General features: G+C 45.3%; 1 protein-coding gene across 2 annotated transcripts; it reads right to left on the reverse strand.

The window, feature by feature from the left end:
• Positions 1-6,396: 6,396 nt before the first annotated feature.
• GARIN1A (golgi associated RAB2 interactor 1A) lies at positions 6,397-16,731 on the reverse strand. 2 transcript variants are annotated; one of them, XM_003921011.4, is made up of 4 exons: positions 14,443-16,731; positions 12,794-13,043; positions 10,434-10,552; positions 6,397-6,941 (listed from the first exon to the last, which is right to left on the reverse strand). In XM_003921011.4, the coding sequence occupies exons 1-4, from the start codon at positions 14,520-14,522 to the stop codon at positions 6,818-6,820; spliced, it is 573 nt and encodes a 190-aa protein (XP_003921060.2). In that variant the 5' UTR covers positions 14,523-16,731; the 3' UTR covers positions 6,397-6,817. The 2 variants fall into 2 exon arrangements, with proteins under 2 accessions (XP_003921060.2, XP_074235200.1); XM_074379099.1 differs by having other exon boundaries at positions 12,794-13,146; positions 14,443-14,500.
• Positions 16,732-27,353: the final 10,622 nt, after the last annotated feature.

Consider the following 27,353-nt stretch of genomic DNA (forward strand, 5'->3'; position numbering starts at 1 on the left):
TTTGGGAGACTGAGGTAGGTGAATCATCGAGGTCGGGAGTTTGAAACAAGCCTGACCAACATGGAGAAACTCCATCTCTACTAAAAATACAAAATCAGCTAGGCACAGTGGCGCATGCCTGTAATCCCAGCTACCTGAGAGTTTGAGGCAGGAGAATGGCTTGAACCCGGGAGGCGGAGGTTGCGGTGAGCCGAGATCGCGCCATTGCACTTCAGCCTGGGTAACGAGAGTGAAACTCCGTCTCAAACACAAAAAGAGAGAGAGAAAGACAGAGTGAAAGATAATTGGAAAAACGTGAACAGATAATATCAAGGAATATGGGAAGCAGGTCCAGCTGTCCAGGGAAGGCCTCTGGAGTCAGTCAGGGCAATGTCGGGGGATCGTGCTGGGATCAGAGAAGGGTTCAAATCCCAGCAGTAATTGAGTCAATGGGGTGAGGGGTACGAAAGGTCAGGACATCCCCATGCCCCTCATAGGAACAAGGGCTCCTCCCAGACTGCACATGCTGAAGGCTGAACACCCACGGCACAACCTTCCGTCGGGTATACTGGCTTAGCAGCTGGGCTGGGCTGGCCTGCAACTCAAGGTCTCAGTGGTGACAGCTGAGAGGAGTGGGCAAAACGGGGCTGACCCCTGTGAGGAGAGGCCCAGAGGCCATCACCCCAGTGCCTGCTGGACTTCGAGGATCACAAGCTGCCTGAAGCTCCTGCCTGTATGCATAAGGTCTGTTAACCCCTTTAGCGGTTCTGGGCTTTCCTTTTCTGATCATCTGTGAAGTACAGTTAATAATAAAGCTATCTTACACAATTACGAGAATCTCATTAGATTATGGATATGGAGACACTAAAAAATGCCAAACATTTACCAATGGAGCATCCTGAGTATGTTTGTGTGACAGCCCCTACCACTAGCTGCCACATTCTCCTCCTCCTCCTCCTCCTTCTTCATCTTCATCTTCCTCTTTGTCTTCTTCATCTTTGTCACCTTCTTCTTCACACTTAAAGGCAGTTGGGGCATTGACTGGCATTACAAAAGCATTCCTTTAAATAAGGGAGAGGATCTGAACACTAAAGTGTCCACCATTTCATGAAAACTTGAGCCCAAACTCTCCATTATCTGTACACAGCTTAATCATGACCAGGAGCAAGAATCTGAGTTGAATAAATTGAACCAGTCCTGCTACAAGACCATGAAGGGAAACGGGAGTGTGTGGGACAGGGCAGGGTTGGGGGATATGTGGAGTTCTTGCTTTCTGTTTGTTTTTGAGACAGTGTCGCTTTGTTGCCCAGGCTGGGGTGCAGTGGCACAATCTCGGCTCACTGCAACTTCTGCCTCTGAGGTTCAAGCCATTCTCCTGCCTCAGCCTCCCAAGTAGCTGGGATTACAGGTGCACACAGCCATGCCCAGCTAATTTTTTGTATTTTAGTAGAGATGGGTTTCACCATGTTGGCCAGGCTGGTCCTTGAACTGCTGACCTCAGCCTCCCAAAGTGCTGGGATTACAGGCTGAGCTACCGTGCCCAGCTGGAGTTCTTGCTTTTACACTACAAAGCTTCCAGCACAAGCTAACAATTCTACAATGCAGCACCAAATCACTTTCCACTGTCTCCCAAGGCACAGTCATTTAATAATCAGTATTCCAAGTACTAAGAATACTAAGAAAAGTTCCTGGAAAACAGGGACCATGCCCTCTCTCCGCCTTGGCTCTGTGCATGGCCTGCCATTGAGGAATCTAAGCACCTACAACTGGCTGACACTCTTGGGGAGAGCGCCCTCACAGAATCGCCAGCATCAGTTTTCCCATCTGTAAAAGACAGGCAGCTGTGGAGACTGGGAGGCCAGCAAGTCTTCCAGATCGAAGTTGTTGCGCTCCTTGTTGTATCACAGCATGTGCCATGAACTTGGATGAGCTGACAAAGTCCTCCATGTGGCACAGGACAAAGAAAGGTGGAGTCAGTAACCACATCGGGGGCCCATGCACACAAGGCATTGCCCCATGAAAGCCCTGCAGCCTGAGGAGCATGGTGGGCAGGAGGCAGTGGCGACAAGGACAAGGCCTGGATAAAGCCCTGACAATGTCACAGAGTTCCAGCAAGCCGTGTGTGGGCACCAGGCCCAGAGCGTACAGCTTGTCCAACAGTGCTTGGGCCGCTCTGGCACGGGAGGCTTGGCTGGCTGCAGCGCGTGTCAGCCTTCCTCCACAGCCAGGGAGGCAGTCTGTGCAGGTCCATGACCTCCCAGCTCAGGAAGTCCACCTGCTCCAGCAGCTTCTGCTCATGGAACTTAAGCTTAGGTACCATGATGGCTACAGACAGAGTGGCAGGACCCCAAAGCACCGCATTCTTCTTGCATCCAGATATGGCCCTTGAACGGAGTGAGAGGAGGGATGGATGTCACAGACATTCCTTTCCTTCCTTGTCCAAGGCAGTATACTTTATTTGGAGACTTTAGAAAGGTTATAAAAGCAACTTAGAATACACCAACTGTGAATATTTATTTGCATGTCATGGATACACGGTGTGTTTCTGGCTGCTATTGCAATTATTAACACCAGAAACAGTGTTTCGTTTGGATATAATTTAAAAATTCAGTGATAGTTTACTAAAAGGAAATTATCTAATTTTCTATTAGAATGCCCAATGGGGAAATAAATTGATTTGTTCTAAATCAGGTGGGAATCAGAGACAGAGCAATATCCAGAACCACCTTCTCTTAAGCTATGTGTAGTTTGTGGTAGTTCTGGTGGTTTCCACTCAGGTTACAGCTTCTATAAATGGCCTCAGCCTTAATAACTCTAAATGCTCATTTTAAATTATGAAGCTTTACCACTCTCAGTGATTGGAACCTCTTTTGAAGCCCTGATGTTGGATGTCTTGAGATGGGCCCCCTGTGTTTTGATGACCTGTGTTTCTGGGAGGTCATTCATGAATCCCCCAGAACCACGTGTTTCTATACATTCATGCTCCCAGCTTCTCTGCTTCCCTGTCTGCTGCCTCGTCAACATCCGTACAGCCCTAATTAATCCTCTGCTTATTATTTTTCTCAAGACTTACAAAGGCATTTGTGAAGCTTTCATCTCATTTCCATCAAAGTTTTAAGAGCGTCCGTTTGGGTGTTATTCCTTGAGGATGTTTTCTCTTTTCTCTGAATTCCATCTCAGAAACTTTAAGAAGCATTTTTACATTGTCTTGAGGATTGTTTTTGCACATGTCATGTTCTGGTGGAGTTCACTTGACTCTGGATAACAATGTTTTGTTTCTTTTCTCTTTTAAATGATGTGTATGTTGGTCATTAGAAGTTTTACTGATCCGGCCGGGCGCGGTGGCTCATGCCTGTAATCCCAGCACTTTGGGAGGCCGAGGCGGGTGGATCACGAGTTCGAGAGATCGAGACCATCCTGGTCAACACGGTGAAACCCCGTCTCTACTAAAAATACAAAAAAAAACTAGCTGGGCGTGGTGGCTCGTGCCTGTAATCCCAGCTACTTAGGAGGCTGAGGCAGGAGAATTGCCTGAGCCCAGGAGGCGGAGGTTGCGGTGAGCCGAGATCGCGCCATTGCACTCCAGCCTGGGTAACAAGAGCGAAACTCCGTCTCAAAAAAAAAAAAAAAAAAAAAAAAAGAAGTTTTACTGATCCTTTGTGTGGTGTTAATTTCATCTAAGAAACAGATTCTGAGAAATCAGCTTCAAAGATGAGCCCAGTCAGCAAGAGCTGTCGTTTCTTCCCTTGTTTTGTGGGAGAAGCAATGTGGAGCAGCCAGAGCTGGCTATGGCAGAAATGGATTTATTTAACAAGAAACAGACACTTTAACTGGGTCAGTCTAGCAGGACGGACCCAGGCACTGGCAGATACACAATGAATAGACACATATGGTTGGCATGTTTCCCTACACAGCATCCACATTTCTGGGCACAGAACCACATCAATTAGACTTCATGGTTCTACACATAGAAAGTGTACAGCCAACCCAAGCCAAAGGGAATTTATCGGAAGACTGTTGGGGAGCTCTTCACACCAACTGAAGGTTAAGGGAACCAGGCATGGAGAATAGGCCAGGACCAAAAAGCAGTAAGCTGGAGGGAAGCCCAGCAACTGTCTCGCAGCTGGAACTGCCTCGCCAGGACGGTGTCCCCACTGTCACGCCTGCATGGAGATGACTGACATTCCTGTTTACATTACACAATTCAGGAAGCGGGCATCCAGTTAGCTAAGTTCATACCAGGGATCTGAAGGGTGATGGGAGGGAGTGGTTACTGGATCCAGGAGAGTCTAGTAGGGGAAGCCACCACCAGAGGAGCAGTTTTCTTACCGGAAAGGGGTCCTGATCCAGATTCCAAGAGAGGGTTCTTGGACCTCGTGCAAGAAGAATTCAGGGAGAGTCCATAAAGGGAAAGCAAGTTTATTAGAGAATAGCAGCCTTTTCGCATGCTAATACATTACAATTATATATGAGCAGTGAGGAGACCAGAGGTCACTGTTATCACCATCTTAGTTTTGGTGGGTCTTGGCTGGCTTCTTTACTGCATCCTGTTTCATCAGCTGGGTCTTTGTGACCTGTATCTTGTGCCAACCTCCTATCTCATCCTTTGACTAAGAATTCCTAGCCTCCTGGGAATGGAGCCCAGTAGGTATCAGCCTTATTTTACCCAGCTCCCAATCAAGATGGAGTTACTCTGGTTCAAATGCCTCTGACAGTTTCCCTCTGCTACCAGCCTACCTTATGTGACTACAAGGGAGGGAATAGTTGTCCCAACCTCATTCTCCTCATCCTCTCTGATCTCCTGCCTGGGCCTCTCACTGGCCAAATCCACCTGGAAACCAGAGGCAATGAGCCCTTAGATGTAGATCAGCTTGGAGAACATGCAGGAACCATGGGAATTCTGGGGCACAGAACTTCCAGTCATGGAAGAGACGGATTTAATCTTCACTGTTTTTTCCTTCCCTCTTTCCCCCACCCCACAAATTGCCCTTCAACCATCCTCTACTTTGACTCAATCTGTATTCAATGTGTACGGTATTATGAATAGTCAAAGACACAGTATATACTTAAATTATATTTCTTTTTTTGGTACAACTTCTTCCTCTTGGGGTAAGTAGTTATATTATTTTTTGTTTGCTTGGTTTAATAGTCCTGTTCCTAACACACCCCTAAACTTTGCCCTATGTGTGACCCTCTTAGCGCATTCATACACATCAGGTATTCCATTAATTTGATCTTTGTGGAGATGCGTTTAGCAGAGTCCTATCCCCTGCTCCAGTAAGAGCGGACTGCTTCCTGGGGCTGCTGTTCTGTCATTCTGGCTGTCTCTTCATCTTTCTTCACCTGGATATTGTCTTTCCTTTTTTCCTGCATTGAACCCACCCCTTTCCTGAAGCCATGTTTTTCTGAGTTGACTTCATTTTAATGAAGTACATCCACCAGGAGTTTCTTAAGAAAGAATTGTATGAAAAATTGCATTGAACATGTGGGAAAAGATGTTTTAAAAAGAACGAAATTTATTGCACATATAAAGTTTGGAGATTTTAATACCTTAGGGTGAAAATGATTTCACCAGGGACACAAAAATCATTCCACTAACTGAAGACTGAGCTGCGGCTGCCATTTTTGGCTCCTCCTGCCATTAGGAGTGCATAGTGCTATGTGTAGAAGGGGGTTTTGGAGTTGTTGGAGTGGATTGACTGCTATTATTAAAAGCAAAAAGATGGCTCTATAAAACAGAGGCAAAGAGGAGTAGGAATGGTATTCAGAGGAGACTGAGATGCCTCTTCAGAGCTCCTGCTCTGTCAACAGAAGATCACACAACTCTACATGTGTAAAACCATCAAGGGCTTAGGCTTTTCAGGAGTGAAAGTCTGTGGACTCCCTACCAGGGAAAGAAGTCGGTCAAAGCAAGAGGTACCTGGAATGGTAGTATAGGAGGGAAGTCATAAATAACAACTACTACTGACTTAAAACCAAGAAGCCAAAACAAGAACTAAAACTTCCACCTGTATTTCTTTCTTTGCAGTGATGTAAGCTATTTAAATTAATCCTTCTCTCATTTTTGTACATAGGGTATGCTTGTGGCATTTAAGTTTACCGTTTGGTCTAGAAGTTTTGGAATACATAGGTAAGAAAGAAACCAGGGAGGCGGGGTGGGTGCAGTGGCTCACACCTCTAATCCCAGCACTTTGGGAGGCCGAGGCAGGAGGATCACAAGGTCAGGATATCGAGACCATCCTGACCAACATGGTGAAACCCCATCTCTACTAAAAATACAAAAACCAGCTGAGGGTGGTGCTTCATGCCTGTAATCCTAGCTACTCGGGAGGCTGAGGCATGAGAATTGCTTGAATCCAGGAGGCGGAGGTTACAGAGAGCTGAGATCTCACCACTGCACTCCAGCGTGGCGACAGAGCGAGATCCCATCATAAATAAATAAATAAATAAATAATACCCAGCCTCAGGTACCTCTTTATAAAAATGCAAGAATGGACAGATACACAGACAGTAGTTTTTCCCACCTATTTTTCCAAAAACTGTGCTCCTGCTCTCAGTCAGTCCTTTCCCAACCTGGAGCCTCCCAATAGCACAACCTACAACAATTAGAGACTCACTTGGAGGTTTATTGGCAGAAGTACAGAAGCACCTTGTTGGAAACACCATCTTACCTCTCCCATGGTCCTCTGACCCACAGTGGGAAAGGAGTGTTATCAGAGGTGGTAGCAAGTACACCCATGCCAGGAAGAGCATGTTTTGTCTGGTGTCAGAGTCCCAAGAAGTGCTCTCCTAGGGAACTGGCCGCAGGAACTTATAGAAAGTGCTCATGAGGGTCCTCTTATTCCCAGAGGCTGTGGCTCAAAGCAGCTCGCATGGATATATTGAAATTGATTGGAGATGCCGCTGGTGAGGGTATCTTACAGCTTCCGTAATTGCCTGTTTCAATGGCAGTGTCATTGTTCCTGTTGGAGGCCAGGGAATTTTGGGGTTATTGAAAGCAACAGAAGAAAAAGAAAACACTGTTAAAATTTAACTTAAAAATCACTTTCGGTTGGACACAGTGGCTCACCCCTGTAATACTAGCACTTTGGGAGGCCGAGGTGGGTGGATCACTTGAGGTCAGGAGTTCGAGCCCAGCCTGGCCAACATGGTGAAATGCTGTCTCTACTAAAAATACAAAAATTAGCTGGGCACGGTGTCACGTACCTGTAATCCCAGCTATTCAGGAGGCTGAGGCAAGAGAATCACTTGAACCCAGGAGGCAGAGCTTGCAGTGAGCCGAGATGGTGCCACTGCACTCCAGCCTGGGTGGCAGAGCAAGACTCCATCTCAAAACAAAACAAAACAAAACAAACCACCCACTTTCTTTTTTTTTTTTTTTTTTTTGGAGACGGGGTTTCGCTCTTGTTACCCAGGCTGGAGTGCAATGGCACGATCTCGGCTCACCGCAACCTCTGCCTCCTGGGTTCAAGCAATTCTCCTGCCTCAGCCTCCCTAGTAGCTGGGACTACAGGCGTGCACCACCATGCCCAGCTAATTTTTGTATTTTTAGTAGAGACGGGGTTTCGCCATGTTGACCAGGATGGTCTCAATCTCTTGACCTCATGATCCACCCGCCTCGGCCTCCCAAAGTGCTGGGATTACAGGTGTGAGCCACCGCGCCCGGCCACCACCCACTTTCTAATTATGCCTTTTTCCAGCATCAGTGCCTTGAACGTATGTAGAAATATGGAAATGCGGGGCAGTAACAATATGCATATGTGGAATGATGTTAAAGGCAACCTGAGGAGAGAAGGCTACAGAGGAGAGGAGGAGGGAGCCGGGAGCCAAGGCCTGCCCTGCTGGAGGAACAAACAACTCTTCGAACCTTAAGCATTGCTGCAATGTGTTGAGAAGCTAACGTATTATGACTCAAAGACAAAATCCAGGAGACCAAAAATTTACGATCAGGGAAGTGAGAGTGAGCTGGGCTGCCTGAGGGATTGCCAGCCTTGGTAACCAAGGGCTTGGGCTGTCACATGGGGAGAGTCCTTTGTAAAGAGCTGCTGGCTCCTTCTCCTCTAGCTGAAAGAGAGGGCCTTCCTGGGACAACCCAGGGAGCTTGAGCTGTGGCTCCTGGGCTGTGGGAGAACAGTTGCTTCTGTGTCTAGGAAGCAAGGTCTTCCTCTCCAGTGCCTGGTCAAAATAGGAGGGGATGTTTCCTGAGGACCAGATGTAGACTGTGCCAGAGAGAGAGAGAGAGAGAGAGAGAGAGAGAGAGAGAGAGAGAGAGAGAAAGTACATACAAGCCTGGAGCCACTGTAAGCCCTACCCAAGAGGACTCCTTAAAGGGGTGATGGGATAGCTAGTGCTTGGGATGGCATGGACCCTGCAGAGCCACAGCTGGCCAGGGGAGGGGGCAGGTAGTTGCTGGGTGGCCAGATGAAAGGGAAGTGTTGCAGTTGAGGGGTCAAAAAGAGATTTCAAAGAACCCAAGAAAACTCCTGGCCAGCTGTGATGGCTCATGACTGTAATTCCAGCACTTTAGGAGGCAAGGTGGGAGAATCACTTGAGCTCAGGAGTTTGAGGTCTTGCAACATAGCAAGACCTTGTCTCTACTAAAAAAAATAAAAAATAGTCAGGCATGATGCTGTGTGCCTGGAGTCCCAGCTACTCGGGAGGCCGAGGCAGGAGGATTGCCTAAGCCTAGGAAATTGAGGCTGTATTGAGCCAAGATCATGGCACTATACTCCAGCCTGGGCAACACAGTGAGATACTGTTGAAAGGAAAGGAAAGGAGAGCAGAGGGGAGGAAAAAAGAGAAAGAAAGAAAGAAAAAGAAAGAGAGAGAGAGAGAGAGAGAGAGAGAGAGAGAGAGAGAGAGAAAGGAAGGAAGGAAGCTCCTAAGAGGAAAAAAGTTAACTTTAAACAGGAAACAGAAAAAGAAGAGTGACAACCCAGTTCCCCTCTAGGAAGGGTCACCTTGATAGGGAGCTAAGGAGAAGGTGTAATAAGTTCAGAGTTTTGATAATTTTTAGACATTAGACATTTTAATTTCAGAATTGAGGCTGCTTTTGCAATTTAAATGGGACAAAGGACATTTTATATTCTCAGAGAGAACCCATATGCTATGTGGCCTGCCCAGAAAGCCAGCTTTTATCCAGGGGCAAGAGGAAAACTTCTCCCACTGAAAAAGTTATGAAGGGCAGACAAAATAAATTTGCATTCTGATGATACCCTGCAAGTTGCACTTGTTCAGCATATTGGTTGCACTATCTTGCTTTGAGTTTCTAACACTTGTTACAGAAAGAATCTAATACAATTATTCGTTAGTAAATTAATGAAAAATTGGAGCTACTGGTTGTTTCCCTTATTCTGTCCATTTTGCAGAAGAGGCAGGTGGGGGCTGGGTGCAGTGGTTCATGCCTGTATTCCCAGAACTTTGGGAGGCCTAGGTGGGTGGATCACCTGAGGTCAGGAATTCGAGACCAGCCTGTCCAACATGGTGAAACCCCTCCTCTACTAAAAATACAAAAAATTGGCCAGGCATGGTGGCTCATGCCTGTAATCCCAGCACTTTGGGAGGCCAAGGCTGGTGATCACAGGGTCAGGAGTTTGAGTCCAGCCTGGCTAACATGGTGAAACACTGTCTCTACTAAAAATATAAAAATTAGCCAGGCTCAGTGGCAGGCGCATGTAATCCCAGCTACTCAGGAGACTGAGGCAGGAGAACTGCTTGAATCCAGGAGGCAGAGGTTGCAGTGAGCTGAGATGGTGCCACTGCACTCTAGCCTGGGTGACAGAGCAAGACGCCTTCTCAAAAATGAACAAACAAAAAGTACAAAATGTTACGTGGGTGCAGTGGCGGGCACCTGTAATCCCAGCTACTTGGGAGGCTGAGGTGGGACAATCGCTTGAACACAGAAGGCGGAGGTTGCAGTGAGCCGAGAGATCAGGCCATTGTACTCCAGCCTAGGCTACAAGAGTGAAACTCTGTCTCCAAAAATAATAATAATAATGATAATAAAATAAAATAAAAGAAGAAGATGAGGCAGATGAGGCTGAGAGAATTAGGGTTTTACCCCAGGGACCCTTGTAAGCTTGGGTTGGAAATAGTCAATAGCTAACTCCACCATGAGTCTGCTTTGTCAGCTTACGCTTCTTTGCATTAATTTTCTCATCCCTCACTCCTTTTATTGAACACCTGTCATTAGAAAACACTGGGGTTTGCCTTGGGAGTGAATATCCAGATCAAAGAGCCAACATCCTTGTTTTCAAAGACAGGCTTATAATAAATGTAAGCCTGTGTTCTAGATAAGTCATGCACATGGCTTTTTTTTTTTTTTTTTTTTTTTTTTGACAGAAAAAGCCATGTGCATGACTATCTAGAATACAAAGGAACTGAGCTAGGTTGGTAAAAGGTGTCATTGACCCCATGACTTCACGCTGGAGGAAGGGACCCCACGAAGCACCCACCTGTCTGCTGTGAGCTGGGGCTTTCCTGAGAGCTGTGAGAAACTGCCACTGGTTTGCTCAGCCGCCAGCAGCATGAGAGTCTCACTGGGCTGGGAGGTTGACAGGAGGCTGTTTTCAGGCTGGATGGAGAAATTTAGAGTCAGGTGTCTGCTGAGAGTGTTCTTGGCCTCCTCAGGGGATAACTTTGTAATATCACAAACCCCTATCGCAGTTGAGTTTCACAGCCTAGCCCTGGAAATCTGTTCCTTCAGCATTAAGCCCCCGGAATCATCAGACAAAAAAAACGGGACCCCTGGCAGGGTCGCACACACTCCCTGGTCAACTACGGTGGCTGCTCTGTCCAGAGCGCAGATCTGAACATTCAGAGGCAGAGCTGTCAGGCTGTAAAACTGCTGACCCTCAAAGTCAGTGACAACATACATGAAACACACAACTGAAGTGAGAGAAGAAAAGCATTTAGATTCTGAAATCTGAAGGTTTTGGACAGTCTTTTCTATTGGCCTTCCTTCCTGTGCTTCTACACCAAGCAGGACCCGGAAAGGCCTTATGTGTGTCAAAGACATACCCCAAATAAACCAGAGAAGAAGGGCAAATACTTGAGGAAATATCTGCAAAGGCTTGTAATTAAAGGATCGAAAATCCAGATGTATCAAAAGTTTTATTTTACAAATCAATTTAGAGAAACACAAGATTGCCAATAGAAAAATGGCCAAAGAACACAACAATGCCATAAATACATATATACATATATGGCATTGTATATATACATGTATATACATATATGGCATTGTATATATAGTATATATACATATGTGGCATTGACATATATAATATATATAAACAAGCTTGTGTTATATATGGAGAGAGCTATAAATACCTAACAATGTAACAATAGTTATATATGGATATAGACATAACAAGGCTGAAACTCATTGAAAATCAAAGAGATGCCCCCTTTTTTTAAGCTATTATATTAGGAAATTTATTAAAACATTTACTGCTCAATTGTAACAGAATACACAGTGACACAGCTACTAATTTTTTTTTTTTTTGAGACAGAGTTTCACTCTTTTGCCCAGGCTGGAGTGCAGTGGTACGATTTTGGCTCACTGCAACCTTCGCTTCCCCAGTTTAAGCGATTCTCCTGCCTCAGCCTCCCCAGTATCATTACGGGGGCCCACCACCACGCCCGACTAATTTTTCTATGTTTAGTAGAGACAGGGTTTCGCCATGTTGACCAGGCTGGTCTTGAAATCCTGATCTCAGGTGATCCACCTGCCTCGGCCTCCCAAAGTGCTGGGATTATAGGCATGAGCCACTGCACCTGGCCCACAGACACTCATATTGGTGAGAGTATAATTTGGTATGATCTGTATGGAAATAGTCCCGTAATATGTGTTAAGAGCCTTGAAAGTGTTCATGCTTTTTGAATTCTACTTCTAAAAACCAATCTGAGAATATTACCAGAAATGTGGATAATACACATAAATACTTGTTTTAGCATTATTTACAATAATAAACAAATAAAGGCCAGGCACAGTGGTTCATGCCTGTAATTTCAGCACTTTGGGGGGCCAAGGCGGGTGGATCACTTGAGGACAGGAGTTTGAGACCAGCCTGGCCAACATGGTGAAACCCTGTCTCTACTAAAAATACAAAAGTTAGCTGGGCGTGGTGGCATGTGCCTGTAATCCCAGCTACTCTGGAGGCTGAGGCAGGAGAATCACTTGAACTTGGGAGGTGGAAGTTGCAGTTATCTGAGATCACACGATTACTCTCCTGCCTGGGTGACAAGCAAGGCTCTATCTCAAAAAAAAAAAAAAGAAGGCCAGGCGGGGTGGCTCAAGCCTGTAATCCCAGCACTTTGGGAGGCTGAGGCGGGTGGATCACGAGGTCAAGAGATCGAGACCATCCTGGTCAACATGGTGAAACCCCGTCTCTACTAAAAATACAAAAAACTAGCTGGGCGTGGTGGCGCGTGCCTGTAATCCCAGCTACTTAGGAGGCTGAGGCAGGAGAATTGCCTGAGCCCAGGAGGCGGAGGTTGCGGTGAGCCGAGATCGCGCCATTGCACTCCAGCCTGGGTAACGAGAGCGAAACTCCGTCTCAAAAAAAAAAAAGAAAGAAAAAGAGAAAGAAAGATTGATTTCTAAATGTCTAACATTAGAAACTGATTAAGTAAATTTTAATTCATATTACTGAATAGAAATTATCGAAATGATATTTACAAAGGCTTTTAAAAGACATGGAAATGTGTCTACACACACACACACACACACACACACACACACACACACACGCACTTACATATATACATATATACTTATTTCTCGATAGGTCCCGGAGGGAGGCCCACTTACTGTTGTTTCCGTGGAGCTGGTGGGCATCTTGGGCACCAGGCAGTGAGTGAATTCGATTCTTGGGTCTTTGGTGGTGATGGACAGGCCTTTCTGCAGAATTTTCACCAAGCGGATCCAGAATTGAAACACAGTCTCTGGGTGTTTTTCGTGGAGCCTCAGGTAGTAGATCTTCTCGGTCACTGTCCTAACCCTCAGGATGCGTCGGAGCCGGTCACAGATTCGTAGCTCCACATACTTCAGGGGGAGAAGCCTGGGCATAATCAGGACATTCCCATGGGGGAGCCTGTGGTTTCAATTGACCACGTGGGTGCCCACCAGCATCACTGGCCTCCTACCTCTCTGCCTGGGGAATGCTGAAGGGAGAAAACTCGTGTAATGAAAGTGCGGGTGATTGCTAAGGCTGACTCCTCTCCAACTGCCAGGACTTTAGTAGGAATACAGGTGTGTGCCAGTATGCCCAGCTAATTTTTTTGGGAAGTTTTTGGTAGAAACAGATCTCCCTATGTTGCCCAGGTTGGTTTTGAACTCCTGGCTTCAAGTGATCCTCCCACCTTGGCCTCCCAAAGAGCTAGATTTACAGATGTGAGCCACTGTGTCTTGCCAAGATAAGTAAAATTAATTCCACTTTACAGATTTCGAGGCTGAGGCTAAGAGAGGCTAAGTGATTTGCCCAAGTTTAGATCTTATTAAGTATAACCTGGAACTAAGATTTCCTGACTCAATTTCTAGGACTCTTTCTCCCTATATCCTGATTTACTGTGTTGAAAGGGCAAGGAAAGGCTGGATGTCTCCCGTATATCTAGTTTTTTTTTTTCAATCTCAGCACTTCATAGTTTTGCTTGACTTTTATATCCTCACATTTTCCTTGGAAACCCCCTCTATATTGACAAAAGAAACATTTTTAAATGTCTAATATTAAGGGACTGGTCAAGTACATTTTAATTCTTTCATATTACTGAATAGAAATTATCAAAATGATATTTAAAAAGAGATTTTAAAAGACATGGAAATGTGTCTACACACACACACACACACTCTCTCTCTCTCTCTCTCTCTCTCTCTCTTACACAAAAGGAAGCCAAGATTCTCAAAAACGAGGCTCTAGACAAAGAGTGCATACTGCCCTATCCCTGCACAAAGCACAGTTGCTTGGTATATACAGACACTAAATAAATACTTGCTAGGCCGGGCATGGTGGCACACACCTGTAATCCCAGCAGTTTGGGAGGCCGAGAGGTGGATGGATCACCTGAGGTCAGGAGTTCAAGACCAGCCTGACTAACATGGAGAAACCCTGTCTCTACTAAAAATACAAAATTAGCTGTTGTGGTGGCACATACCTATAATCCAGCTACTCAGGAGGCTGAGGCAGGAGAATCGCTTGAAGCCAGGTGGCGGAGGTTGCAGTGAGCCAAAATTGCACCACTGCACTCCAGCCTGGGCAACAAAGAGTGGAACTCTGTCTCCAAATACATACATACATACATATGTACATACATACATGCTTGCTAAACAAATGAATGAGTGAGTTCTACAGAGTTTATGCACTAAAGAACGCTGTCCTTTCTTTTGATCTAAAATCCAGCTACAAAGCAATGCATATCCCAGTCAATCATTCCATCCCTTCCAGCCCCTCCCTCAAGCCTTACCTGCTGAGGGTGATGACTGGGGCATCACCAGGTGTGTTCCAGGTGGAAAACGGACCCCGGGGCCAGGTAACATTGGCCATCAGGAGGACATTGGGGAGTGGCAGGGAGGGTACTGAGGAGGTCACCCCAAGGATCACGGTGGTAGACCTTTCACAGACATCTTTCCAGTTCCCGGGCTTAGTGACCTAGAAATCAGCCCGAGGTACATGGGTCAGAAAGAAGCAGAAAACAAGATGTGGAAAGACACAGATGCTGGAAAGGGATGCTTCATCTGGGGGCAGGTGTACGGTACACGGGGCTGGGCCCTGACCTGCTGTTGATCCTTTCCGTTGGTTTCCCCAAATAGACTTCGAGGTCCTTGGCCTCAGGAGCCCTGTGTTATCCTTCTCTGTGTCCTCTGTTGTATCTAACTGCAAAAAGACGCACTAGCAAGAAAAAGCTGAGTGGCATTGAAGTTCTCATTCCCCACCCTTGGGTAGGAGAAGCTGGCCCTGGTTTCTAGTGGCCTAGAAGGGAGATTGTGTGAAAAAAGTCCGGAAGGGGAGGAAAGTGAGGAAAGAGCTGTTGAATGGGGAAGACCCAGAGAGCTTGAGTTGAGGGAGGTTTGGAGCACTAATCCCAGGGTGAGGAAGGGGCCATCTTGTTGCTGGGTCTCGAGTGGAATGAGGACCTATTCTCTGGAAGCACTAGGAGGCTGTCGCAGGACAGAAAGACTGGATGCATGGCCTGGCACTGGGCACAATGTCTCAGCTAAGACACCCCCCACCTCACTGTGCATGGCTGGCAGAAAAGCACCAGAGGTATGGCCACTAAGGAGCCACAGGGACCCTGGTAAGGAATGTATGAGGAGGGACCCCTATGTTCCCAAGGCCAGAGGGCCTTCTTCCAATGCTCTACACCTTTTTTAGAAAATGGGGCCAGGTGCTGTGGCTCATGCCTGTAATCCCAGCACTTTGGGAGGCTGAGGCGGGCAGGTCACTTGAGGTCAGGAGTTCGAGACCAGCCTGACCAACATGGAGAAATCCTGTCTCTACCAAAAATACAAAGTTAGCCAGGCGTGGAGGTGCATGCCTATAATACAAGCTACTGGGGAGGCTGAGGCAGGAGAATCGCTTGAACTCAGGAGGCAAAGTTGCAGTGAGCTGAGATCATGCCGCTGTACTCCAGCCTGGGCAACAAGAGTGAAACTCCGTCTCAAAAAATAAATAAATAAATAAATAAGAAAATAGAGAATAGGGTCTCACTATGTTGCCCAGACTAGTGTCAAATTCCTGTTTGACCCTCTCCTCTCACCCTCCCAAAGTGCTGGGATTACAGACACAAGCCACTATGCCCAGTCAATGTTCTAGACTTTGTAAAACCATCAACACCACTGCACAGTCCTTGGTGGAAGTGGGGACAGGGGAAAGCCCAGGGGATGACTGAAATGTAATTTCCCACCAGCCTGACCAGATGGTGTTCCAAGAAAAGTGATTTTTGATTTTGGGGAAAAAAAAAAAAAAAAGTGACACTTCTTGGAGTCCATGTTGAGGAATGAAATTCATGTCCTCTGCAAAACACAGAGGATTGCACACATTGAGAGTACGTGCCCAATAAATGTTTGTGGGTGATGCTGCTTTGGGAAGATGATAGTGATGGTGATGTGGAGGAGACGGGAGAGAGGAAGCAGTGTAACTGCACTGTGACAATGATAACTATAACTAATATGTGGATTGCATCATTTCAAGTAAACTTTGAGCTGTGTGGTTATTTATGCCTATAATCCCAGCACTTTGGGAGTCCAAAGCAGGAGGATCACTTGAAGCCAGGAGTTCAAGACCAGCCTGGGCAACATAGTGAGACTTTGTCTCTATCAAAACATTTCTTTAAAAAATCAAACTTTGAACTTTACTGTGGGAGTCAGCCTCTCCCTAGCAGGTTCTGAGTTTGCTGCTGCCTTGGTCACTTAGTGTCCATTCAGATAAGCTAAACAGTTTTAATATCAGGCCAAGGAAAACACATTAAGAGGCCAGGTGCTGTAGCTCATGCCTGTAATCCCAGCATTTTGGGAGGCTGAGGAGGACAGATCTCCTGAGGTCAGGAGTTCAAGGCCAGACTGACCAACAAGGTGAAACCCCATCTCTACTAAAAATACAAAAATTAGCCAGGCGTGGTGGCAGGCATCTACAGACTAGCTACTCAGGAGGCGGAGACAGGAGAATTGCTTGAACCTGGGAGGCGGAGGTTGCAGTGAGCTAAGATCGCGTCACTGCACTCCAGCCTGGGTGTTGGAGCAAGACTCTCTCTCTCTCTCTCTCTAAAAAAAAAAAAAAAAAAAAAAAAAAAAAAAAAAAAAAAAAAAAAAAAAAAAAACATTAAGAGAACATATTTGCAGCCAAATCATTACTCCCCAATAGAAATAACTAGAAATTAGATCCTGAGACTGGATTTCCAGTGTTACTGCTCTGTCTCCATCAAGGATGTTAGGAATGAGCTCACCCCAGATTTGCCAGCTGATCACCCAACTACACATCTCCCCGGGGCCGCACAGGAGCAGCAGGAGCCATAAACACAGCTCTCCAAAATCTGAAGACTCCATCAGGGAGTAGCTCATTGCTCTGTAAAGAGTCTCTAAATGAAGCCCAATACCCACCTCCAACTGTTCCCACCTTCTCTCCTATAACCCCTGGCCATTTTCCCCCTCCATTTGAATGGGTCTGTGTCTTGCAGACCTCCCTGCATTCCAGTCTCCCTGCCTTTCCTCAGGTACTCTGAAGCCACTCTGTCTGGGATATACTCCCCGCTGCTCTTCCACTTACCAAAATCTCAGCAGTCTCTTAAAGAATGGCTTAAGACCCTTCTGGAAAGCCTTCAGACAAAGTCCAGAAAGAATGCCTTTAACGCTCTCTGCAGCCATGTCTGGGACATCAGCTGGCCCAAACTCTCTGACATACAATTTGCTTAGACAGGTACCAAATAACAGGTAAACTAAACTCATACGCTTCCTGGCCAGGGACACTCTCTGATCTTTCCCTGCACCTCCTGCTCTGCATGCAGTAGATGTTTGGTGTGTGCTCACCGGCTGATTAACTGGTTATGCTCTCCTGCACAGGAGCGCGGGTTCAGGCTAGACCGCTAGAGGGAGACAGGCAGCACCTGTAAGACTTGATACTTAACGAAAACGATCACCCTCCACTCCCAGTGGCTCCATCCCAGGCTCACTTCCATTGGTCATGTCACCACTGCTCTTTGGGAATGGTAGGATCTGGGTAAGCCCTATTTACCCAGTGTCTTTGCTTTCAAATAAGGCTGTTTCTAAACCATCCCAGAGTGAGGAAGTTGGATTTCAGAGCAGAGTTTCTAACAGCAACCTTCATTTCCTGTAACCATACAGTTTGGACAAGTAGCCCAGAAAGGGCCTGTGAATCCCGCCTGGAGACTGAGCTCTGATCTCTCCTTTTGTAAGGTATAAATCGATTTCCTTAAAGCAGACGACCTGCAGGGATCCTCAATATACCACAGGCATAAATGGAGGTGAACATGGGACCCAGACCCTCTGGTTTTCTCTAGCTTTGGTGGCTTCTTTATCCTCCTCAGGGCTTTCAAACCTAACCATCCCCTAGGAACAAGTTTTGGAAAGAGAAAGACAGCTGGCCCTGAGTGCCACGAGGGTACCTGGATAAAGTTGCTTTCAAACACCACCGAGTCGGAGAACAAGTTGAATTCTGGAGAATGAATTAGTTGACAAAGAAGGCCATTTTCCACCCCAAGTTCCACGCCAGGGCCTGGTTCCCTGACCTCAGGTGGGAAGCCCCTGATTTTACTCATTGATTCTTGGGAAGAATGGGCTGGGGAACATTTCTGGGGCTCCACGTAGACCCAGCCCAACGGCAAGATGTTGATGTGATCTGCCCCCACCTCCCCAGCTCTTTCTCCCCTCCTTACTTACGGGCTGTCCACCAGAGCCGGGAGGGCCTGTCGGCTCACAATGGCAGGAATGACATCAAGGAATGTGATGGTGACAACAGAAAAGGAAAAAAAAAAAATAGGAGAGGAGAGGAAGGACACTGGATGTGCCAGGCTCTTTTCTCCCTCTTTCCACCAACTAACCAGCAGTAATGCAGCCTATTCCACTTTTTAAACATTCAGTCATACCCCAAATGGGGAATATGACCCTCCCAAAGTTATGCCAAGACAGCAGTAAGCTGGCCAGATGCAAGAAAGTCTCTGGGGAACACACAGGCTTTCATTCTCTTGCCTCCCAGTGAAGCCTGTCACAAAACTTCCGTGTGACTTGTTCACCTGCTCAGAGAAGTCTAAGGGTAAGAGAAAGGGAGTTCCTCTTCCCTACCCCCTCTCATGGGATAAAAGGAGATTTTTTTTTTTAAAGAAATAAACACCTATTAACTAAACAGGCTTATTTATTTGGAAACAGTGGGCAAAGGAGAAGGCAGTGACACAGTTGTGTGCTAGAGCCAGACCAAAAGAGGTCATGAGAGCTGGCTGTTGCATTTTCAGGAATGTTACAAGCCAGTTGTTAAACACAGCAATTATTAAAACTTTTCTTTTCTTTTGAGATGGAATTTTGCTCCTATTGCCCAGGCTGGAGTGCACTGGTGTGATCTTGGCTCACCGCGACCTCCGCCTCCCAGGTTCAAGCAATTCTCCTGCCTCAGCCTTCTGAGTAGCTGGGATTACAGGCATGAACCACCACGCCCAGCTAATTTTTTTTTTTTTTTTTTTTTTTTGTATTTTTAGTAGAGACAGGGTTTCTCCATGTTGGTCAGGCTGGCCTCGAACTCCTGACCTCGGGTGATCCACCAGCCTTGGCCTCCCAAATTGCTATTACAGGCATGAGTAACAGGGCAAGGCCACTTTAGATATGTTTTAAAGGATAGTCTTTCCATGACTCTAGTGAGACATTTAAAAAAGCCCTTTGTAATTTTAAGCCATCAATATTTTGAGATTGTTTATTACCTCAACTTAACCTAGCTAATCCTGATTGGTAACAAGAATAAATTCTCAGAAGTAGAATTGTTGGGAAACTGAGGCAGGTGGCTCATGAGATCAGGAGATTGAGACCATCATGGCCAACATGGTAAAACCCCATCTCTACTAAAAATATAAAAAGTAGCTGGGCATGGTGGCACATGCCTGTAATCCTAGCTACTTAGGAGGCTGAGGCAGGAGAATTGCTTGAACCAGGGATTGCGAGGTTGCAGTGTACCAAAATCACACCACTGCACTCCAGCCTGGTGACAGAGCAAGACTATGTCACACACACAAAAAAAAGTAGAATTGGTGTGAAAGGATATATATGAGCCAGGTGTGGTGGCTCACGCCTATAATCCCAGCACTTTGGGAGGCTGAGGCAAGATCACTTGAATCCAGGAGTTTGAGACCAGCCTGGGCTATATGGTGAAATGCCATCCCTACAAACAATAGAAAAAATTAGCCAGGCATGGTGGTACATGCCTGTGGTCCCAGATTCTCAGGAGGCAGAGGTAGGAGGATCACTTGATCCTAGAAGGCAGAGGTTGCACTGAGCCAAGATCATGCCACTGCACTCCAGCCTGGGTAACAGAGTGAGACCCTGTCTCAAAACAAATAAATAATTTGAAAAAAAAATAGTGATGGATACCATTGTAATGCGCTTCATAACAAGTATACCAATTTATATTTCTACCAACAATGTTTGAGAGTTTGTGCTTCTTATAGATCTACCATCCCAGTATGTCATCAAGCTTTTGAACTTATCAGGCTGAAAGTTTTTAAAACAGTATCTCAATGTAATTTTAATTGGGTATCTTTTCATTTCCTTCATTGCTTTTTATTCTATAAATTTTTAATTCACAACATTTGCCAATTTTTCTATTAGGCTACTGGCCTTTTTCTTATCTATTTTATAGGCAATCTTTTCATATTGGAAAGATTGAGTTGTGATTTTTTTTTCCTAGTTTTAAATTTGTCTTTGAATATGTTTACTGTAGTTTTATAGTATTTTCATTTATGGCTTTGGGATTTTGTATGATATTTTGACAAAGTTTCCCCATTCTAAGATTATACAATATTTTCCCATGGTTTCCTGAACTGCTTTTACGATTATTATCTTTCTATTTAAGTCTTTAATCCACCTAGGATTTTTCCTGGTTTGTGAGATAAAGTCTAGAACCAATGTGTTTGTCTGTATTTCCCCAAATGGCTATCAATTGTCCCGTGTCACTTATAGTTTAGTATGTTACATCTTTCACTACTGATTTGAGATTCATTCATTTAACAATTATTTATTAAGTATCTACTATATATGGCGGGCATTATCCTAGCTGCTTGGAATAAATCAATGAATGAAATAAAAAGCGTACATTTAAGCAAGGAGATTCCAACAATTAAAGAAAAATGATATAGTGTGTTAGGAGGTGTTAAGTGCTATAGAAAGAAAAGAACAGGATAAGGGGGAGCAGGAATGTTGGGGATGGATGTGGTGGAAGGTTGTGCTATTAAATAGGGGGGTCAGTTTAAGCCTCATTGAGATTCATGAGGACAATGCCACCTTTCTCAGAATCAAAAGTCTTAACTATAGTGGGCCAATTTCAGAATTTATTTTACATTGTCTTGAACTGTCTATTCATATGCTGGCACTATACTATTTTAAATATTGAGGATTTGTAAACCTTATCAGGTTAGTTTGAAGGAGTTAATGTTTTCTTTTCTTTCCACAGGTGTTGATCTCATGAAGGCTATAATTTTTCAGGGATGAAATTTGAATTTTTTTTTCTTTCGTGGCACGGTGGCTCACATGTGTAATCCCAGCACTTTGGGAGGCCAAGGTGGGTGGATCACCTGAGGTAAAAAGTTCAAAACCAGCCTGGCCAACATGGTGAAACCCTGTCTCTACTAAAAATACAAAAATTAGCTGGGCATGGTGGTACAGGCCTGTAGTTCCAGCTACTCTCGGGAGGCTGAGGCAGGAGAACTGCTTGAATGGGAGGTGGAGGTTGCAGTGAGCTGAGATGGTGCCACTGCACTCCAGCCTGGGTGACAGAGCAAGACTCCATCTCAAAACAAAAACAAAAACAAAACAAAACAAAACAAAACAACAACAACAACAACAACAAAACTATGGAGTTAAACCAATGATTTTTTTTTCTTTTGAATAGCAAGGAATGGCTTATTTGGCAGGTTTTAAAAATTGTTTGCAGCAATACAAGTAATTGCTTACAACTGGTTCCTGTTTCGGACTGGATAAAACTCACAGTAGCAAAAAGACCTTCACAATAACAGCTCCTGAGAATTTGGTCATAAAATAAATTACTAATTTTAAATTCATAAAAGAAGTATCTGACTATAATTGCCAAACATGAAGAAATCACCAGTACTAATGTACTGATGTCCTTGTACAACTGACCTGTATCAGAGTGCCTCATTTTCAAAATTAGGACCCTCTCATATTTCTACAATTTCCAAATGCATTATCAATTTTTCATTGTTTTTGAAATCAGAAGAATTTTTAACATGACTTTAAAAGTATTTAAGGATATTTATATCTTCAAATATTTAAAAATTATTATTATTAAAAACAAAATATTTAAGGTAAAAAGAAAATGAGTAACATTAATATCCATATCTAATCACTGGAATTATAAATTCACAGTGCAGGCCAGACGCAGAGGCTCATGCCTATAATCCCAGCACTTTGGGAGGCTGAGGTGGGTGAATCGCTTGAGGTCAGAAGTTCAAGACTAGCCTGGCCAACATGGTCAAACTCTGTTTCTACTAAAAATACAAAAAGTAGCCACATGCGGTGGTGCACACCTGTAGTTCCAGCTACCCAGGAGACTAACGTATGAATTTCTTGAACCCGAGAGGCAGAATACATTAATCTGTTCTCATGCTGCTGATAAAGACATACCCAAGACTGGGCAATTTACAAAGAAAGAAGTTTAGCTGGACTTACAGTTCCACATGGCTGGGGAGGCCTCACAATCACGGCAGAGGGCAAGGAGGAGCAAGTCACGTCTTACATGGATGGCAGCAGGCAAAGAGAGAGCGAGCTTGCGCAGGGAAACTCCTCTCTTTAAAATGATCAGATCGCATAAGACTTAATTATCATGAGAACAGTACAGAAAAGACTTGCCCCTGTCGTTCAATTACCTCCCACCAGGTCCTTCCCACATATGAGAATTCAAAATGAGATGTGGGTGGGGACACAGCCAAACCATATCATTACACCCTGGCCCCTCCCAAATCTCATGACCTCACATTTCAAAACCAATCATGCCTTCCCAACAGTCTCCCAAAGTCTTAACTCATTTCAGCATTAACTCAAAAGTCCACAGTCCAAAGTCTCACCTGAGACAAGGCAACTGGACAAGTTGGAAGTCCCTTCTACCCATGAGCCTATAAAATCAAAAGCAGGTGCCGGGCACGGTGGCTCACGCCTGTAATCCCAGCACTTTGGGAGGCTGAGGCAGGTGGATCACCTGAGGTCAGGAGTTTGAGACTAGCCTGGCCAACATGGTGAAACCCTGTCCCCACCAAAAATACAAAAAAATAGTCCAGTATGGTGGCAGGTGCCTGTAACCCCAGCTACTCAGGAGGCTGAGGCAGGAGAATTGCTTGAACTTGGGAGGTGGAGGTTGCAGTGAGCCAAGATCATGCCACTGCACTCCAGCTTGGGCGACAGAGCAAGACTCTCAAAAAAGACACAACAAACAAACCAGCACCACCAACAAAAACTAACTAAAATGTGCAAAATCCAAGTAAAGATATATTGTAAGTACCAGTATACACACTTAGCACCACAAAAAAAGTATTTAAAATATCTCATTAATAATACTTTGTAGCCGGGCGCGGTGGCTTAAGCCTGTAATCCCAGCACTTTGGGAGGCCAAGGCGGGTGGATCACAAGGTCGAGAGATTGAGACCATGCTGGTCAATATGGTGAAACCCCGTCTCTACTAAAAATACAAAAAATTAGCTGGGCATGGTGGTGCGTGCCTGTAATCCCAGCTACTCAGGAGGCTGAGGCAGGAGAATTGCCTGAACCCAGGAAGCGGAGGTTGCGGTGAGCCGAGATCGCGCCATTGCACTCCAGCCTGGGTAACAAGAGCGAAACTCCGTCTCAAAAAATAAATAAATAAATAAATAAATAAAAACAATAATAATAATAATACTTTGTGTTATATTTTGGAATGATATCTTGAATATATTGGGTTAAATACGTAAAAAGTACCTTCTGTTTCTTTTTACTTTTTAATTCGGACACTAGAAAATTTTAAATTATATGTGTCTTGCATTATATTTTTAGTGGACAGTACGTGGCTAGATTGTATCTTCCAGCCCTTAATATTCTCGTATCTTTTTTTTTCTTTTTTTTTTGAGAGTTTTTGCTCTTGTTACCCAGGCTGGAGTGCAATGGCGCGATCTCGGCTCACCGCAACCTCCGCCTCCTGGGTTCAGGCAATTCTCCTGCCTCAGCCTCCTGAATAGCTGGGATTACAGGCACGCGCCACCATGCCCAGCTAGTTTTTTTGTATTTTTAGTAGAGACGGGGTTTCACCATGTTGACCAGGATGGTCTCGATCTCTTGACCTCGTGATCCACCCGCCTCAGCCTCCCAAAGTGCTGGGATTACAGGCTTGAGCCACCGAGCCCAGCCAATATTCTCGTATCTTAAGCTTTAGAGGCAGTCATTCAAATTCAGAAAGCGTTACACAGCATATAGCACATAAAATAGTCTCTTCTTTAGAGTCCACTAGGTGGCACTAGAGTTCAGGCCACAAGCTAGTAAGATTTAAAATTTGTACTTGCTCTTTTAAAATTTATTTATTTATTTATTTATAGATGGAGTCTCGCTCTGTCACCCAGTCTGGAGGTTCAAGCAATTCTCCTGTCTCAGTTTCCCCAGTAGCTGGAACTGCAGGTGCACACCACCATGCCCAGCTAAGTTTTGTATTTTTAGTAGAGATGGGGGTTTTGCCATACTGGTCAGGCTGGTCTCAAATTCCTGATCTCAAATGGCCTACCTGCCTCTGCCTCCCAAAGTGCTGGGATTACAGGTGTTAGTCACAGTGCCTGGCCTTAATTTTTTATTTTTAAGAGACAGCGTCTAGTTCTGTCACCCAAGCTGGAGCACAGTGGCATGATCATGGCTTACTGCAGCCTCAAATTCCTGGGCTCGAGTGATCCTCCCACTTCAGCCTCCTTGGTAGCTAGGACTACAAGCATGCATCACTATGCCCAGCTAACATTTTTTTAAAAATGGAGGAGGGGGCAGGTGCAGTGGCTCACACCTATAATTCCAGCACTTTGGGAGGCTGAGGTGGGTAGATCACTTGAGTCCAGGTGTTCGAGAACAGCCTGGGCAAGACGGTGAAACTCCGTCTCTACAAAAAACACAAAAATTAGCTGGGGGTAGTGGTGCACACCTGTGGTCCCTACTACTCGGGAGACTGAGGCAGGAAGATTGCTTGTGCCTGGGAGGTGGAGGTTGCAGTGAGCCAAGACTGAACCACTGCTCTCCAACCCGGGCAACGAAGTGAGATCCTGGATGGAAAAAAAATTTTTTTTTTTTTATAATAGAGGCAGGGTCTTGCTCTGTTCTCTACTCCTGCGCTCAAGCGATCCTCCTGCCTCAGCCTCTCAAAGCACTGGGGTTACAGGTACAAGCCACTGTGCCTGGCCTGTACTTGCAGTTTTCTTTTTCTTTTTTGAGATGGAGTTTTACTCTTGTTGCCCAGGCTGGACAGCAATGGCGTGATCTCAGCTCGCTGCAACCTCCACCCACTGAGTTCAAGAGATTCTCCTGCCTCAGCCTACTGAGTAGCTGAGATTACAGGTGCCTGTGATCACACCTGGCAAAGTTTTTGTATTTTTAGTAGAGTTGTGGTTTCAGTATGTTGGCCCAGCTGGTCATGAACTCCTGACCTCAGGTGATCCACCTGCCTCAGTCTCCCAGTGCTAGGATTACAGGTGTAAGCCACCGTGCCCGGACTGTACTTGCGGTTTTCTAAATGAGCTGTGCACAGGCTCATCTCTGTGCCTCTGCTCACAGTGTTCTCTCCACTCAGACACCTTTTCCTAAGTTGACCAGGAGGCCTACAACCTACTCATTTTTAAAAAATTGAAATCCTCTTAAGAAGCTTTTCCTGAACATCCCTCTCCTGCCTACAAATATCTTTATATACCCACTATCCTGTATACACATCTATCATAAGATCATGACACATTATTTGTTCACATGCTTTCCGCCTACTACCTCCTGTACATTTTGAGGCAGGTAGTGATGAGGTCTTAGCTGACACCTGGCATCCAATAGGTGCTGTACACTATGTATCAGTCAGGATAGGCTGTTACACTTCAGTTAACAAAACCCCCAGATATCAGGAGCACAACTCCTGTGCTGCAGTGCAAATGTCAGTCATCTTCCTGAAACAGGCTCAGTCCTTTTGCAGAGGGGTGGTGGGTAAAGGGAAATACAAGAACATGCCCTAAAGAAAGCAACCGGTCTGGAATTCTCTCCCACATCCCAGTCAGACTGGACAGATTAAGGGCTCTGTTCCATGGCATCATCATTCCAGGACCTACACTAATGGAACAGTTCCATATGAAGCATTCCTGGTCACTGCGCAGAGGGAAAAAGAGGGCCTCGCAGGTTTCTCTAGCACTGAAATGCCCTCATGTAGAATTAACGCAAGTCACTACCACTCACAGCTCACTGGCTAGAACTAAAGACACGGCCCCATCCAACCACAAGGGTTCAACTAAACCACTTGGAGGAGAGGCTTAAAGTGCAGCTCTCCAATTGAAAGTTCAAAAATACCCAAATTACAGAGGCATGAGAATGAGAAAATATATCAAATACAAGAAATATGACTAGGAAAGGGCAACCACTGGCACATGAAACTGTCTGAAATCAGACAGAAAAGGCCACCTCCATTTTTGAGAGTAGTACTATGCTAATAAAGTAAGAGTCATATAAACCCAGTCAGCCACATGTATCCAGAAGGTGGGAAACTGGAAATACTTGATAAATAACACTAACGTCAACCAAAGTGCAATAAATGAAAGTGATGCTTAACCCACAGGCTTCTATCGTGACACTGTAGGAATACTCACTCAAGAAGCAAAACTGGTTTCACAGAAGACACTGTACTCCGCTGTTTACCTTTGGCAAAAGTAAATCAAATTAACCAAATGATGCACACACTGTGATGGAAGTGTAAAATACTGTCACAGGCAGAGGAGTGGATACAATTGTACATGGGACAGGGAGCGAAAGAGTGGTGGATACAAGGAAAAAGAAATACCTCCAACTTTTGAGGAAAGGCCAAGTTGCTTAGATCTGGGAGAGCAGAAATAATCATCTGTAGTGTGGACGCTTTACCAACTGACTTTGAGAACAACTGGAATTAAGCAGTCTTTTTGGTGGGTAAATAAAACACGTGAAGAGCACAGAAGAAAAAAGCCACGGCCTCCTGGACTGACAGTCCTCTTTGTCCCAGAGACTCAAGGTGAGGGGCTGGAAGTGGTGATGCTCATTTTTCTCCTATTTTTTACATTTATTTATTTATTTATTTATTTTGAGATGGAGTTTCACTCGTTACCCAGGCTGGAGTGCAATGGCGCGATCTCGGCTCACCGCAACCTCCGCCTCCTGGGTTCAGGCAATTCTCCTGCCTCAGCCTCCTGAGTAGCTGGGATTACAGGCACGCGCCACCACATCCAGCTAATTTTTTGTATTTTTAGTAGAGACGGGGTTTCACCATGTTGACCAGGATGGTCTCGATCTCTTGACCTAGTGATCCACCCGCCTCAGCCTCCCAAAGTGCTGGAATTAGGCTTGAGCCACCGCGCCCGGCCTTCATTTTTCTTCTTTACAGATCCAGTCATGAGAGGACTACAGTAGTCGTGGCCTAGGCTCACACAACTGG

Source organism: Saimiri boliviensis, chromosome 10, assembly GCF_048565385.1.
Source record: "Saimiri boliviensis isolate mSaiBol1 chromosome 10, mSaiBol1.pri, whole genome shotgun sequence".
NCBI lineage: Eukaryota > Metazoa > Chordata > Mammalia > Primates > Cebidae > Saimiri > Saimiri boliviensis.

What these genes read in the sequence shown, in the direction of transcription:
- GARIN1A (XM_003921011.4), bottom strand. Translation starts at nt 14,522, where the DNA reads ATGGCCAATGTTACCTGGCCCCGGGGTCCGTTTTCCACCTGGAACACA. An exon ending in CCAGCTCCACGGAAACAACA is followed by an intron (nt 10,553 to 12,793) that starts GTAAGTGGGCCT and finishes TTCTCCATCCAG; the next exon opens with CCTGAAAACAGCCTCCTGTC. An exon ending in CCCCAGCTCACAGCAGACAG is followed by an intron (nt 6,942 to 10,433) that starts GTGGGTGCTTCG and finishes GGCCTCCAACAG; the next exon opens with GAACAATGACACTGCCATTG.